The sequence below is a fragment of the Plodia interpunctella genome, chromosome 20, assembly GCF_027563975.2.
Source record: "Plodia interpunctella isolate USDA-ARS_2022_Savannah chromosome 20, ilPloInte3.2, whole genome shotgun sequence".
Taxonomy (NCBI): Eukaryota; Metazoa; Arthropoda; class Insecta; order Lepidoptera; family Pyralidae; genus Plodia; species Plodia interpunctella.
Window position 1 is genome coordinate 4139925 of NC_071313.1, and position 17910 is coordinate 4157834.

Here is a 17910-nt window from a genome sequence, read left to right on the forward strand (position 1 = left end):
TTCAGGCATCAATCTAGCAGAAGTTTATCTGTCAGATTATAACACGATATTTTATCTGAAAGTGTAAGAAAGGTGGTAAAGAAATTATTATATGAAGATGTATTCTATTAAGATTTTATCTTTTTCACCGCATACTACCGCTACTTTTTTAACCCCGGTGTGGTAGGATGCAGCTTATCAGTTATTATTATAAAAAGGTAAGCGTTTGTGAGTTTGTACGTTTGAGGCGGGTAATCTCCAAAACTACTGAACAAATTTCAAAAATTATTTTACCTTAGATAGGTACATTGTCCATGATTGCTATAAGCTATATTTTATATCAAAATTCCCACGGGAGCGAAGCCCTGGGTAAAATCTAGTGTGTTATCAAATTTAAGTAAACCTTTAAGCGGCTTTTGAAATTAAACTTACAAGTAATCGACAACTAACATCAGTCCTTTCAAGCCGGTAGCGTTATGTCAGCCAGCTTTTATTTACCTGCAACAAATTAAATAATTAGTTAACACCAATTAGGCACATAGTTTGACATCTCAGTCAGATGAAGGAATTACGTTCATTTATTTAATTTATCTGTAAAAGTCTCTCTTTCATCTCTGCATGTTCCCGTCTTCGTTCGGGGCTGTGACGCCGCGAAGCCGGTCAGCTTAAAAAATATAATCTTAAACTTTTAAAGATTCGACATTAATTTTACTATCGGCCGCCTGCCTGACGCCAACAGACTCCCCTTGGGAATGGTATTATCGCCTATCTGCTGTCGCTGTATCCCTTAATTGCCGCGTACGATATCCACAGGAGGATAACGAGTGGTCCTACTCTAGGGCGGAATCACATGAAATTAAAATTCACATTAATTAGGAGATTAGGAAAATATAATTACCTTTATTTATATTTATTGCGGTTACGTGTTATAGTTTTATTGAATAGATCAAAACAAACCTTGATATTTCAGTAACGATAGGTATAAAACAAATTGTACGCAATGTGTAATGAAATAAAACTGTAATATGTGTAGAGTTAGTGTGTCCGATCGGAATAGAGCGGTAACCTTTTGCAGTGCTGTGGGTCAGCTGGGTAGCAGGCGTGTCGATGGCAATATGGAAACTACAAAAGTTACAACCTATTATTATTATTATTCCATACATTTTATTTTTTTTTACTAGTCCCGTCGTGGCTTCGCTCGGGTAAAAACATAATAAAATACATACATAAACCTTAATAATACTATATATTGGAGAAAACCGCATGAAAGTCAGTGCAGTAATTTTTTAGTTTATCGCGATTTTTTTGTTTAGATAGACGTAGCAGAGGACTATGTTTTATAATATGGATATAGATTTTAATACACACTGGATCTTTGTGATCCATTCGTGCATTAAACTGCATTTATATCTAATATAAAACTATAATACTTTAAAGATATAAGTTTTAAGAAAAAGATACATTTCCAGAGATAAATCTAATAAACTCTTCTCCAAGCTTAATGAAAATGTAAGTTAATCCAGTAAGATTAATACTTTCTAAAAAAAATATTTTATCTACACTAGCATATTCCATTAATAGATAAAAATGTGGTGGCGGCGCTAGTGTGCGGCTTTGCGCTCTCTTAATTGTATTTCCACACGCAGCAAATCAATCAAAAGTGGTTCATTAAGTAGTAGTTAGTATAAAATGCCACTTCTGCACCTCACTATTTTGTGGTGTCTGTCATTCTAAAGATCATCCTATAAACACAGCTTACCTTAAGCGTATCGTGAGATCAGATCTTGCCAAAGAGACGGACTATGTGTCAGATAACACTGTTTTATAGGTTAGTAAAGATAAATGTGTTCACATTTATTTAGATGTAATTCCAATGTGGTAAGGATTTTTAACGTGTCCCTCAGCTGGGCAAAATCCTCCCCTCGCTCTTTCGCCTAGGCATTGATGTTTTCCCATGGATTTAATAAGTACTATTGTACGGAGTACCTACTAATTCCATGTGTTTTCCATCCACGTCTTACACTAAGTTCATCAACGTTTTTGTCCTTAGCCTACTTTTATTTCTGTACCACCAGACGTTTTTGCCTGGTGCGGTGTAAACGAAAAAACTACGTTCCAAATTTAAAATTCGCGATAACTGATAATATTATTTTTTAAATGAGCTTTGTTTTTATTTTACGCGTTCTTGCAATTAAAATTAATTTATAAATATTAAAAAAGATATTCTAGAATGTCTATATGTTTAAAATTAGAAAAGAATTAAAGAAGTGAATAAAAGATAGAAATGCGACCTTGTAATAAAAACAATGTTGTGTTAAATATAATATTTTTCCACCATTTGTCAAGAGAGAAAGTAACTTTGAATTTCGTAAAACATAATTAAAATGGTAGAACAATGAATAAACTTTTTAGATGAGATATTCAGTGTAAATTAATGTTATATATTATAGTATGTTAATATACAAAAGTATAGAACGTATGGACAGAAATTTTGAACTTTTTAAATAAACATAATTTGTTCAAACCAATTTGTAATAAGAACACATGCAGCAACCGGTATCCTCACTAGTATGATTGATTGTGAAGAAAAAATATCCTCTATATCATTTACTAGTGTGGCAGAGTCGGGGCACTTATAGCAAAAATATTGAAAAATAGTAAAAATACAACCCGTTCGATGTTCCTAACAGACAAGACAATGGAACCAACAAAAAATCTTTTTTAAAATTTGGCAACGTAACTATAAATCGTGTGGAATTACAGGTGTCTCTGGATCATCATGCAATGCAGGACGCCAGTTACTATGCAGTAAAAGAAAAACAATAAATTTGATCCTGCCAGCGTGTCAAGGGTCACATTGTCCTATTCATTATTTGTCTAAACTGATTAATTACTTAATTATTACTAGTAACCACTGAAGGTCATGGCCAGCTAAGTTATAAATTAGTATAGCACAGCCGTGGGAAGTACAGTAGACAGCACATAAAGATACCCAAATCAACGTTTTTGCCTTTATTGCTCTACATAGGTTAGTTCAACCGCTGAATGATACATGCGCACATTTGCATGGAAACATAGAGAATGGCTGAGTTTTTTTAATGAAACTTGCAGAATCTGAATGAAATAGCAGCTCCCATCGTTAATAATGTTGCATAACATCCTGAATACGCACGAGTATGGCACTCATAATGATATGAGGATTATTGGTACAACACTACTAAAGTAGGTATATTTTTTATATTACCAAAAAATGTAATTTAGTGAACAGGCGTTGACTGAAATTGTTTTACTGAGCTCTTAGGGAATATTCTTCCAAATGAATATTCTATTCCCATTAATTCAGTGGATAAAATATTGGGTTTGATTTCAATCTTACTAAAACATTAATATACATTACTCAACTACAATCGTCATGTGTGCAATTAAAAAACGGATATCTAGAATACATATAAATTTTTTATACAGAAAAATAAAAATTTTGAAGTTGCTGCCAACACAACACAATTCGAATATGAATTACCACTTCACTACATAGTATATAACTAAGTATCTTGTCTGTCTATTCCTATATATGTTTAAATATATCTTTCAAACTATGCCACGGATTTTGGTGCGGTTTATATGAAGTAAATATAGTTCAATATGAATGTGTATTTATAATTTATTATTATTGTAGTAAAAACTAAAAAGACATTGTCTGTTGTATAAAAAGTAATTTTGTCATAAGTAAGATTCGCATATTATATTTCCATAAATAACAGCATTCTCACGACATATTAGCCCACCTTTGTTCACAAGTACCATCTCGCTCTCAGACCAGACGAGGCCGTGTAATCGCAAGATTCCGATAACTATTAAAATTGTAGGGTGTTACAATAATTTATAACGGTTATTTTAGTATTGAAGATGAATCTGTGAAACAATGGCCGGACAATTTTATCGATACAGTTCTGAATAATAGATATTATAGTTAATTGTTGGTTTATAAATAATAATACACAATTCCAACGGTTAGATTATATATTTTGTTAGATACCTTTCTGTCTATATTATTTTTTGTTTATTTTTTGTCTATATTATTTTCTGTCTATATTATTTTTTGTTTATTTTTTGTCTATATTCTTTTCTGTCTATATTATTTTTTGTTTATATACGAGTAACTACTATATTTCTGTCCGTTTGTGCATTGTGTATGATCCATATATTATTTTTTTGTATAAATCTTCAACAGAAAATGCTTTCCAGGTTGAACCATATTTGTTAAGTCTCCATTTTCACATTTCTTATAATATCTATGGATTATAATGATCTCATTAGGAATTATAATTTTCGAAAACAATTCGTCCTTTCAATTCCCTTGCGTCCCGATCAGACTGTGGTCCTATTTACACCTAAGACAATTGAATAACAGTTCAATTTCAGTCTTCTTTTCTCCAGGGATCAAAAATATTTCCGGAGATTAACTCGTTTGAACTCGCGTGTTTCTGGGTACATTTAAGTACATCATACACACTTTCGAATTTACAAATTATATAGGTATGTTAGTAAGTAGGTACGTATGGATTGTTGAAGAATAAAAACTTAGCTTTATTATTATTTTTAAAAATAAGTAAAAAAGCATGTGTGACATGTATGTAAGTACAACAAATCCATTTAAATAACGAATATTTCAGGTTTCTTTTATGATCCTTGTAATCGCTAATTGTGTCCCACGAGATGCGAAATATCAAATAGTTAAAGATTATAACGTTATATTCAAGGGCATGTTATTGCTTTAGTTAAAACAATGGCGTTGGGCAAGCGGGTGTCATTTCAGACAAGTTGTACAATAGTTGGATTCTCACCGAAGTTTAAAACTGTTCGTGTGTTGCGACATGGCGGCCGTAAGGTGACTGTCGGTGTCCGGAAGATGGTTAGCTGTTTACTTAAAGGCATGCCTCATTGCTCCGTTGTGCTGACATCCGTCGACGGACAACGCAGACCAGTCACACGGTTTAATTAACCCAGACTCTTCTGAATTCCGAACTCAAATAAAATGAAAACTGCTATCAATAATTTTGGGTTAGTAGATTTGATGTGAAATAGTTTTGGGTATTAAGATTGTAAAAAGGTGTGATTGATTATTTAAGTTCCAAATTATTTAGTTTATGACGTAGGTAGTTGGTTATATTTGACAACAAAACGAAAAAATAATTTTACACATTAATTTCTTTTTTTTTCGCAAATGTTATATCCTATTTATATACCACGTGGCCTCCAAGTAATATAACTTATTGATAAAAAATTGAATATATTAATCAAATCGATCATCTTAAAGCCACTTGATAGGTTCTAAGTAATGCGTAACCTTTATATTAATATTAAAAAAATGTTGTGCTGAGATCATTGTTTGTGTCATCTTTCGTGAACGGATGAATCCTTGCAAGGCTCTGTGTAAATTATGCCTATAATAAAATGTTAATATTTATTGCATTTATAGTACAATAGTAGATTTATGGTCATTTTATAAATATTTTATAACAAGCGGTGGATGGTATTGACTAGGGCATAAAAATGTTTTGTTTCGATAACACTTATTATAGGCTACATTGTGGTTTAACGCACTCGAATCAATTTAAAAAAAAAACATTTTTACCATTGTACGTACAGATTGTACGGATATAGCACTATTAATAACTTATAGACGGGTTTTTTAAAAGCCATATAATTTTTTGACTGTTTTCTTTGACAGTAAGAAGGTTGTGGATGTGGTCGATGAAAATGAACTTATATAATGTCTCGGTACATTACAGTACTGTACTGTTGCTCCAAAGTAAATTCAAGCCTTGTGTTATGGGATACTGACTCAACGATAAGTATTATATTTTATAACATACAGATAAACATCTAGGTGGTTTATTTATGTGAAGTGTAAAACTGCAGTCAAATTATTTATCAACTGTAGTCATGTGTTTTTCATATTTGTTGAACTATATTTACAAAGATTTACTTACCATGAGGTAAATATATCTCATTCTCAGAGCATGGAATGAAGTTTAAAATAATAATTTTAGTTTTTCTTTCTAACTAATAAATGTTTTGTAACGTCCATCATGTGACCTGCCTGACCATAAATCATAAAGAGAATCCTTTAGGCGCGAAAGTTGATCAGTTGGTGTTGCCATTGGGGACAAAACAGAATCATAAATTAAATGGTGAAGTAATTAATTTTGCAACACCTATAAAAAGTATAAAATTTAATGTTTATAGTTTGTCATATTATAATATGTATTTTTCTGTATGATATTAAGATGTCTGTGTCATTTTCCTTGTTTCGTCAAAAAGAGATTCCCGAGCGGGCCCAAACTTAGTAAAACAACATAGCAACAACGCCATAATATAAAAAAAAACTAATTGATAAATATTTAATAACTAGAAACGAGATGACATTATTTTTGTTTTCTTTTAATGATCATGCTTCTGATATTATTTGTTTCTGCACATAATAATTGCTAGCTGTTGCCTGCAGCTCTACCCGTTGAATGTAGTAAATATTTATATTCGAAATTTCATCAACATCGGCACTACATTACAAACCGTGAAAGCGTGACAGACAGACATTAATATGGATAAATAGTCGAATAAATGTTTTGAAAACATGAAGTTCCAAATACAAAAATATTTGTATTAACGGCCAGTACTTATATAATTTAATTTTTTCACTTTTCTCTCTGTGGGTACAATCGTGATGGATTGTTTGGTTACATCATTCAGTTACAATTGTTAATCACGAAGCTCCGAGTCATAGTATAATTTTAATTAACATTGTAATTACAAACTACAAGCACACCTTTTGTCAGTTGATGCTGAAAAGGGCAAAGGTACGTGTAATTTAACGGATATCAACTGGATACCCATAAGCCCTAATCTGTGATGCAAGTATGTGGCATATTACTATGAAGTAATAGGTCTAGAAAATTATACGAAACTTTGAATAGAACAAAAATAATGAATGTAATTGTACTGTATTATAGTTTTTTACAATATAACGAATGAGATTACGGCGTTGATTTAATATAGTCGCAGTTTAGATATCTTATAAATATGTTTTTGTCTGTTTTCTTACCGTAGCTCCCAAACAGAAGATCCGTAATCATGTTTTTTTTTATTTGAAAGGAGTGATTTTATCAAGTTATCTCAGATATTTATATTTTTTATTATTTATGTAGGTTATTAAAATTTTAATATGTATATGTATATTGTCATTTTCTCATTATTTGGACTTAATATTAAAATTATTATTGTTTACCCAATAGTACTTGAATAATGTTATATCAGGGTATTATCTAAACATAACATATTTGTTAATACCGAGCAAATTGTATACCTATATGGGCTCCTTATTTCCATAATTTACAGCCAGACTGATATGGCCAAGGTTATCACTTACATCACCCGATCGTTTGATGAATATAGAAGCGATTAATTAAAAAGATGTCACGACTAATTATTATTATTTTAAGAACAATATTTGCAAAAGTTGAAATTTGATCACTGTGCCGATGATGTGTAGCAACAAAAATTGAAGAAGTAAATTTTTTAAAATTATTTTCACGAATGATACCTAGTGGCGGTTAAGCAACTGTTTCATTGGTTGGTTACATTATAAGTGACCAAAAATATTATTTCTCGCTCTGCTGTGTTTCGGATGTCATTGCAGCCGTTAAAAAAACCAATCTGGATCGGACCTGCATGATAGCGCCTATTCTTCATATTCATACATAATTTTCGGGCAAATATCAACCGTTAAACGGATTTAGATTACAATAAATGTAAATACATCCATACTACTTAATATTATAAATGCGAAAGTCTTTCTGTTTATCTGTTTGTCTGTTCAGCTTTCACGGCTAAACCGCCTGACCGATTTTGATGAAAATTGGTATGCCCGTAGTTAAAGGTCATACGTTCAAACATAGCCTACTTTCCCCCCATACAACAACCCCCATCAACGTGACTATAATGTGGGGTGAAAATTTGTATGAAAATCGTGTTTGTTCCGCTTTCGCAGAAAATTCACGCGGGCAAAGCCGCGGGCAAAATCTAGTTAAAAGGTAGGATAAATAAATATAGACGTCCATTCTATATGTAATAAACTTCAAGTTACATATTTATAGACAAGTCATCTTCTGGAAGTCTAAACAGGAAGTGCATATATGAGAAATACTTATAACAATTTTATATGACAAGTTTTCTCATGAAGATATGATATTCTAACTCTTTGTTTTGAAACATTACTTTAAAGTTATTATTTCGCATTAAAAAAAAAAACAATTTTGCCAAATATTTTATTTTGTATATTTTTTGTACATAAAAGTATAAGTGATTCTTCGTGCCATTACAACTGGCCGAATAAATTAATAATGCTTTCGTTTTAGAAGTATACAAACATCAGAAATGCAAAATGATGACTTACTTAAAGGTCTATACATTATAATGGGATCTATTATGAGAACGAACACGCTATAAGTAACGCTAAACGTCTTCGATAAATTCTACACAATAACTATGGAATTTAGCACATACATATAGGTATAAGAATATTCTTCTTTACAGTCGTATTCCCCATGGCTGAGGATAGTGGTCAATACGTGGAATGAAACAAACAACGGTTTTTTGGCACTATTAATAGAGTGGTTTGCCATTGCCATCTATACTTCACACACAAGTTGGTGATCAACTAGAGAGCAAGTTTCCCTCAGGAAACTACTACACATGAGTCAGATAGGTATACAAACCCTCATGGCGTGAGCAGCATTCGAACCTGGGCTCTTACGGTTCACACACTTATATACCGCACCGCACTATATAAGTATATATATAGTTTTTAAAATGAAATATGTGTCAATTATGATCATTTTACCTATAGGGTTAAACATGACTAAATTACCTTTTAAACAACGCTTATATTTTCATCAATGTTTATAATAAATATCTAATAACTAAGTAATGGAGTTGTAGTAATTATACAATAAGAAGTGAGAGGTAATTTATGATAAGTTTCCGATAAACATCAAATAAAATGAAGACATCGCCAATCTTTATTATTTACCGAGCAATTAAACTAAATTGTATACCAATAAAATACAAATGTCAGCCTGATTACCATAAATGTTTTTTATTTTGCTTTATTCTATTTTATTTTATATTCTTTTTAAAACCATTTTTTAAAGAATACCATGATTCGTGCTTTTTTATTTTACATTATAGTTACGAATTAGTAATAGGTTCTCATTATATTTTTCATTCAAAACTTTAGCTGATGCATATGAAAAACAAAATGTTTAACCGCTATTGTATTACAAACCTAAATGCCATCAAGTATTGTCTAAGTACTAAGGTCTGTATGTTTTCGATAAAATAAAAAAATACAACATTGATAAACCAAAAATGATTCTTATTAAATAAGTTTGGCTTTCACTTACCAAAGACCACGTTACGACTTCTTAAATATACCATGTATGATTTCAAATATTGCTAAACAGTCCGTGAGCTCAACACTAATAACTAGATTACACAGTAATAAAAACCAAATGTCATAAGTAAGGTCAGCTGTTGCATTTTGTGAATCATTTCTGACATTTGTCATTAAATAATGCAATATTTTACAACATAATTAGCATGGATCAATGGGATTATCTGACCATTGATGGATGACAGTCGCGTCATTATTTTTATAATGACTTGTACATGTCATACATATGAATTGGCACATTTAATTTATTCTATATGTAACTTCTTTGCGTTTTTTAAATTTAATCGGATTAGAATATTCAATAGAGCCAAACTCTTTTCTAAATGTCGCTACACTCGCTTTATCTAGTGTATTGTTAGAAAAAAATACATACTAGATAGTGTGATGAGTAGCGGTTCCGTATAATGTATACGGAACCGCTACTCATCACGCTGATTTTTCATAGCGGTAAATAAAATCACTCATACTAACTACGCAATGTTCACGCACTCTCGTCGGCATATCGGCGATAGTGGCTGGCATAAAGGTATATAACATATACCTTTATGCCAGCCATATATCTATAGCCATAAGACAGGAAAACTTAGCGCGGGTGACAAACTTTGTGTAACAATTACTATTAGCGGCCTGTCCAGGCTTTGCTCGGGTAAAACCATAAAAAAATTATACACATAATTCCTTCCTCAAGAATTACACTATTTACTTAAAACCGCATTGAAATCCGTTAGGTACGTAGTTTTAAATTTCTATGCATACATAGCCACAGACAGTAGTAAGCGACTTTGTTTTGTACTATGTAATGTAATGATAATGATAAATAAATAAATTTTATTAAATGACAAAAATCCAAATTTTCCATCATGAGAACCTCTAAAAATAATTCTGATGATATTACTTTATCTTTTTGTTTCACAGATTGTTAATGACAGCATAACGTCGGCCATTCTTTGATCATGATCAAGTATTAATTCCGTGACATTTGTTTTCCCTAAATGCCAGACATAATTTATTTATCAACAGCATACATCTTTTTCCTTAGTGAAACCATTAGCAGTTTATAAACGTGTTGACTTCTGTATTGCAGATTATCAGCCTTGCGGCCTGAAACCGTGGCATTACGCTAAGCGGGAATCAATTTGGATATGTATGTGTAACACTGTAATTTATAATGCTGATTTTGTGATAAACATTCTAATTTTTCTTTCGTTTGATTTGATACATTGACCAACATCATTATAACGAGAAATCTATCTAATGTTCGTAATTGACATATTATTATTATGAACTGGTAGCCTGTTATACCGCTTGCTGATAACTATCAGATAGCTTTAATGTAACATATTAAAACATTGTTAAAAATTGTGTTTGACAAGCGTTGAATAGGTACTCCTATTCAACACTTGTCAAACACAATTTTGGCCAATCATATCAAGCAGAATTAAATAAAATTAAATAAAAAATAATCTATCAGATTACAATATAATAAATAAAAATATTATTAAATAAATATATTAGGACAAATCACACAGATTGAGTTAGCTTCAAAGTAAGTTCGAGACTTGTGTTATGGGATACTAAGTCAACGATACTATATTTTATAACAAATACGTATATAGATAAACATTCAAGACCTAGGCCAATCAGAAAAGATCATTTTCCATCATGACCCGACCGGGGATCGAACCTGGAACCTCTCGGTTCAGTGGCAAGAACTTTACCACTGCGCACCGAGGTCGTCGAAACAATAGTTTATCAAATTAAAAGTGGGCGAAAGATTTATCGTCGTATCAGCTGTTAACGTCAAAAGTAGAAAGTATTAGATGAAACTATAAAAATACAATATTGCACAAATTTTAATCAAATCAATCCGCCAAATAGCGTAAAACTTGCCAAAAAGGATGTTATCTAAAAATATCGGCGCGTGGGTTGCCAACTGCAAAATGTCAAATTGGAAAGCTAAAGATGGCATTGCTGTTCCATTCGGGTCTATTGTAATAGTTGCATAATATTATTATAGGTATTGTGTGATATAATAGTGTGTTTAATGTACGATATGATATGTTGACTAACGTGATATAGCCGTATTAGGCGTGGCACGTTTGCTTGACTATCTGATCTCCTAGGTAAAATAGTAATATCAGATTGCGAATTTCAAAAGTTGCCAGATATAAATTTGGCTGTGTTGCTAGTGACGTGAGTAATTTATTGTGGGTTCCGTGAATGTACCTTCCACTGCAAGTCAAGTTATTTAGGCATGGATATTGAATATTTATGACGCGGCAATAGGGACTAATTTGCAATGAGTTTGGGTAGGTGTCGTTGAGTGAATAAAATTCTTATTATAATAAATAAAAATGTAGACGCGGCGGCATCATTATACGTGACAAAATATGGTCATATTTTGCAATAAATGAATACATCCAAAACGAGAATTTTATTACCACAAAGTTTCTAAATTCGCATTATAAGACGAGACATCAGAATTAGTTCCAGTCTAACAAATCCTTACTAATGAATACAAACTCGTATAAAAACTACCATTTGACAGCCCTTGTTAACAAAACAAATGAGGTAAGATCAATCGAATTGATTCCGGTATCGGATCCAAACTGGCTAATGATGCGAACAATAGGAATGTCGCAATGCAAGCCACAGAACATCACTATACCTAATTCCCACGAGATGAACTTTCTCTCGTGATCGACCATTTTAGGATCTGCGGTGCGACACTAGATTACAAAATACGTATTCAACAGAAGGACGATGTGTGTAAATGAGTACCTAATTATATTTTTTTTAATTATGTGACTGGACACATAATACAGGCTATTAAAAATGCGATTCAATCATTAAGGGCCTGTTTCATCACTTTTTGATAAAAATATCACATTACAATCTGATAAACTAACTACTAGATAATCTGATGTGGAAAGTTAGCCTTACCCAAGACTTGTTAAACATATTTTTTAACGCTATCTGTTCGATATGTTACATAGTATACTTTATCATGAAGCAGTGGAAAGCGGTAAAACAGGGTGTTCATTTGGAGAATAGTCGACCTTTTACGAACATTTTAATGTGCTAAATATAATTAGACTTTGATAAATATATGTGTATATAATATATATACCTATATATTTTTTTTGTAGTAAAGCCAATTTTCTTATATGATATGTATCGATTATTTATTGGTTTTAGGTATGTAGGTACTCATTTGTTTAATATAACTGCACTGATGAACCAAAAAAAATGTCAAGAGCCGTAAATTTAAAAAGTACCTACTTAAATGACCACTGCACTATGTGATAAAATAATTTGTTTGTTAATTTTATAAGGAAGGAAATAAAAAGATTTAAAACTATACTCAGTTTTGAAACAAATATACACTATTAATAGTATAGATTCTGTAATTTCATTTGTTTGTAATCAGATTTATATCATCTCTCTTCCTTTATCGTTTCACTATTCTCTATAGTTGTATCTAATTATTGAACATTAAACTTGCTATTATAGTTATAGGTATCAATCATAATCATCAAAGGATTAGATATCCTTTGATAATTATGATTGATACCTATAAGTACCTATCAGTTTTTAAATTGATTCGAAAATCCACGACTGAAAACCACTACACAAATTTTATCAACAAAATTAGTGTCATGTCTATAAAACGTAACGGATTACGATATTAATACCTATTTGTCTAAACTGGTTTTAATTTAATCCGTCTATTCTTAACACTGGCAATAGGTAACAGTTCGATGGAGTAATAGTGAAAAACAATATAATAAAAAACGATGACACTATTATGCCCATAGTGATAATTTAAATATTTTTGAATATTTAAAAAACGAATGTGTCAAGGTTATCACGTGTTTCCCATTATAGTAGGCGGACAGGTCAAGTCGGATTAAAAATGTTGCTACCGGTAATATCACTTAATGTTTTTTTCTTATATTTTTGATTAAGAATTAATTTCGAAATGGAATTTAAATATCAAGTTATTGTTTTAGAATAATACTTTGTATTATTAGATGTATTATAAAATATTACGAGTTTATATTCCAATCTCGCAGTGTTGAATTTTTATTAATTTGTAGGTACTTACTTATATTTGTTTTATTGTAACATCAAATTTATTGGCATACTTAGTTTGAACTCGGAAAAACAACATATTATTTACGATTTTGTGAAATAAATAATAATAAAAAATGTCCAACAACAGCTGGCCATAAATATTGTTGAAAATTAAAATATTCATAATTTGTTTTTTCTGAATTCAAATTAAGAACGTGTTAACTTCGATCAATTTCCCTCCACTTTTCATATACTTACCTACCTAATGACTGTCGTGGTTACTTTTAGTGAGTCATAAAGATGATTTATTTAAAAATGAAAGAAAAATTGCAAGATGAGGCTATATAGACAAGGTCCTGGTTGTTGCAACCGTTTCGCAACCGACCTTGGTTTCCGGACATATGACCGAAGCTCATTTTTTTAGTGCACTTGAAACATCTTAGGTTACACCCCAATAACACTTAGACGTACGTATTTATCATTTTGTGGTTAAATCAGGGCTATATGTAAATTATTTTTAAATGTTCAATGTATGTCTATGAAAGTGAATTTGATGACCTACTCTGGCTCTATTTATTGCACAGTGAATTTTATAAGATACATTTGAAATTTTCCAAGAATATAAAAAATATAGTTTATATTTAACATGCATTATTAGTTTTTATGTTTTTTGTTAGCAGAATTAATGAATTATGAATTTTTGTTATTATAAAAGTTGAAAAATGGCAAAAAACTGTCAAGTGCGAGTCAAACACGCATGGGGAACGTTCCGCATAAAACTAATTACAACATCTAATAAACTTTATAAATCTAATGTAATAAACATTACCACCCCAAAAGTATGGCCAAAATAAAAATCATTTATTCAAGTTATCCTTCCATCTTTAGGTCACAAATATAAATTAAAATGTGTACTAAATTATTCAAATCATACGACTTGTGTGTGAGACGTTGTTTTGGGGCTAACTAGCTGTGATGTTAGGACAGACAATAGACGATAAGGTTTCTTTCCTGTTGAGATATGGGACCCTGTAAAGTTAAATGCTATCTGCATTCCATAATTATTATATATCTCTTGAATGATAGGAATGCAGATAGCAAAAAAGCAATACTTATTTTAAAGGGTAAGCCTAAACTGCTAAATATCACGGATGTTTTTCGAAGACCGGTGCTTAAAGGTCAGCGGTGTAGTGACAAATTTAGCAATTTATCAATTCCCAAGAACTTTTGACCGTGATTTTTTACTCGTTGTACGAAGACGTCTCGCTAATTATTATTTCTAAAATATGTTTCTAGTTTTATATTTTGGTATGTAACTTTGATATTTACTTCAATATAATTGAAGAGCTAGAAAAAATAGTAGATACGAGTAGGTTGTTTGCATTATTTAATATCTTCAATATTTAATTATTAAAAATAACAATGGTGTCCATTCTCAATGATATTTATTATTTTTACTAAATCTTTCTCTTAAAAATATTTCTCTCTGATCTGAGCGTTTTCCAGATTTCTTTCGCAGCCGTGGAGCGTCGGAGCCCGTCCGCTTTCTTACTTTTTCCTCTCCACGTCGTCGGCATCCCTAGTTATCAGATCATTGGCATATATAGTATATTTGTATACTATCAAGCATAGCAAGTTCGTGACGACTCCCGTTACCGTCTTGACATTCTGTATTTTTGTTATTACTTGACTTTTAGTGAAAAGAAGGTGCATATTATTATATATACCAAACTTTCTGCACTTACAATACATAATCTACAAAAGTACGCTGTAAATGAAAAATATTATAAAATATTGATTTATCAAAATTTAAATCAAATAGATTTAAATTTTGATAAATATAAATTTTCGATTTATAGGTAGATATGGTGTATAATTTCTTTTCCCTAGCTAGATTTGATGAATTTAAAATTATTTATTGAAAATACATTTTCGCAGGAAACATAATTCTGAATAGTAAAGGTTAATTAAGATGAAGACTTTGAATACTATTAGCACCTAATACATTTTTAATGTGAATATTTAATGTTGCAAATTATATTTTTTGTGCTTCGCACAAATAATACTAATCCATACTAATATTATAAAGATAAAAGATTGGTATTTTTGTTTCTTTGTTTGTAAAGAATAAACTCAAAAATTATTTGATGAAATTTGGTTTAGAGATAGACGAACATTCAGGAGTAACAAGGCTACTAACAATAATAAATTATTGTTTTACTCGAGCGAATCCCGGCCGGACCGCTAGTAATATATATATTTGATAGGTATCTAATATTTATTTTCTCCTGATGGTATTAAAAATACATCCAAGGCTCAAAATAAATGTAAATTTTAATATATTAATTGGCATTTGTCGCTTCACAGTACAATTTAGTACATAATAACCGATTATACTTCAATTTATTTACATAGTTCGCGACAAAATCTCAAAGGTTTTTGCAAATATATAAATTAGATTTATTTAAGTGTCCATTGTGTTCCGATCACCGCCGACAAAATTGTGCAATCCCGGCAAACCAATGTACTTATAATTACAATGAGTATTGTGTGGAAGTGATATGAGTAGCCGAAGACAATGTTATATGCGAGAACTATTCGGGGATGTAATGAGTGCAGAGGAGAATAACAGAGTCCAAGTTGCTACGAGACTTTTTCGTGTGCCTACACAAGATTAAATCAAAGCTTTTATTCAGAAATTAGGCCTCTACAGAATCTTCTAATTCAAATTTACACTATCATAATAATACAAACAACTAGCATTTCGAAAAATGTTATCATACACAAACACGTTTTCCTCATGTGAAGGTTTTTATTTACTAGACAGAATAAGTACCTACACTTATTTACTTTTCGGCTTTTATGAAAAAGATAGTACTAAATGATACCTATGTATATGTAACTTTTGTAAATTTATTCGAAGACAAAAGAATAGGTAATTAAAAATATACACAAATCTGAATAAAAACTGGCCAAATTGTTTTGTGGTAATATTTTTTTATTTCACATGGATAAAATATAATTCTTAATTAATTTCCAATACACGTTTTATTATTGAACTTCTGGTTCGAAACAATTTAAAAATATATCTTATAAGAAGCTTAGTCTTTGTATCGTATCTACTCTGTAGTAATGTCTGCAGATACTTGTATGTAAATCACTATGTAGTTAATTTATGCAAAGTATCATTTGACTATTTACTACATGAATGACTACTTAGTGCAAAATTAAGTGGTTTTTCTGTTTGAAATATCACATTTTTGCTGTAAAAATACAAATTACTAGATAAGTATTATATGGAAAAAAGAGTGTCGATATTTTTCAAATTTTATATTTTTAAGTAATAATTTTCTACGTGAATATAATTTCCTTCCAATAGGCAGTTTTAGTAAAATGTCATTGCCATCGAAGATTTTAAGGACGTTGAAATAATATGGTTATCTCTGTGCCCCTATCGTTCGGCAAGTGTGAGAGCTAGCTTTATACAATACCTACGGACTTAATTAATAATTTTAGAAGGCTGTGTAATAGAAACGTTGGCTAATTAATTGCATTATTGTTTTGTTCAATTGTCTTGGTACATTTTGTTTTGTCATAATGTTTTAGATGCTTTTGTAAAATAGGCATCTTATACGTACTAGATACAGAACAAAACGCAATACCTAATTACATACGTATGTAATTAGGTTTTGCGTTTTGTTCATTCACAGCTTTGACTAACAGATTGCAGTTTATTATTGTTCATTTCACCGCTTTTGATTATTATCAAATATCGTAACTAATATTATTTATAAATGTAATTTTGTTTGTTACCTCTTCACGCTCTATTTACTCAACTAATCTTCTTGAAACGCATACATGTAGATTGAAGTATGAAGAAGGACGTTCTGGGAATATATATATGTCTGTTTACGTGTGTTTTTTCAACCATTTCCTTATCAAAGTTTGCCCTCAAGAGCATGTAACACTATCGTAGTACACGTAACTCGTCACTGTTTAAGCTAAACAAATTTTATTGGCACACGACGATTCATCTTCATATGTTAAAAGCGAAAGTGTCTACGTAACTCACAGTTTATGTTTTCCTAGTACACTCATACATCACAATTTGTATGTTATTATGCATGTGTTTATAAATTTACCTCTACATATTAATGTTTTTGCATTAAATCTAACAATCGATTGATTTATCATATTTTTAGCATTATTTGGAACGCAACTAATAATAATTAAGGATATGAATAGATAATGATAATATTCGTCGTAATGTCATGTCAGATGCCTTTAGACAACTTGAATAAAATCTGACATTAGTGTTAGCGATTAACACACTCGAAAAG

The 17910-nt window shown here is 30.9% G+C and overlaps 1 protein-coding gene across 5 annotated transcripts in view; it reads right to left on the bottom strand.

The window, feature by feature from the left end:
• The window catches only part of LOC128678538 (mucin-2-like), a 59244-nt gene that overhangs the window by 27141 nt on the left and 14193 nt on the right, over positions 1-17910 (bottom strand). For 3 of the 5 annotated variants that reach the window (XM_053760114.2, XM_053760113.2, XM_053760112.1), the window contains one exon: positions 412-477. The exons of the other annotated variants lie outside the window; for them this stretch is intronic. In XM_053760114.2, coding sequence (XP_053616089.1) covers positions 412-431 — 20 coding nt within the window. In that variant the 5' untranslated portion in view covers positions 432-477. The remainder of the gene's footprint in view (positions 1-411; positions 478-17910) is intronic. 5 annotated transcript variants of the gene reach the window in all.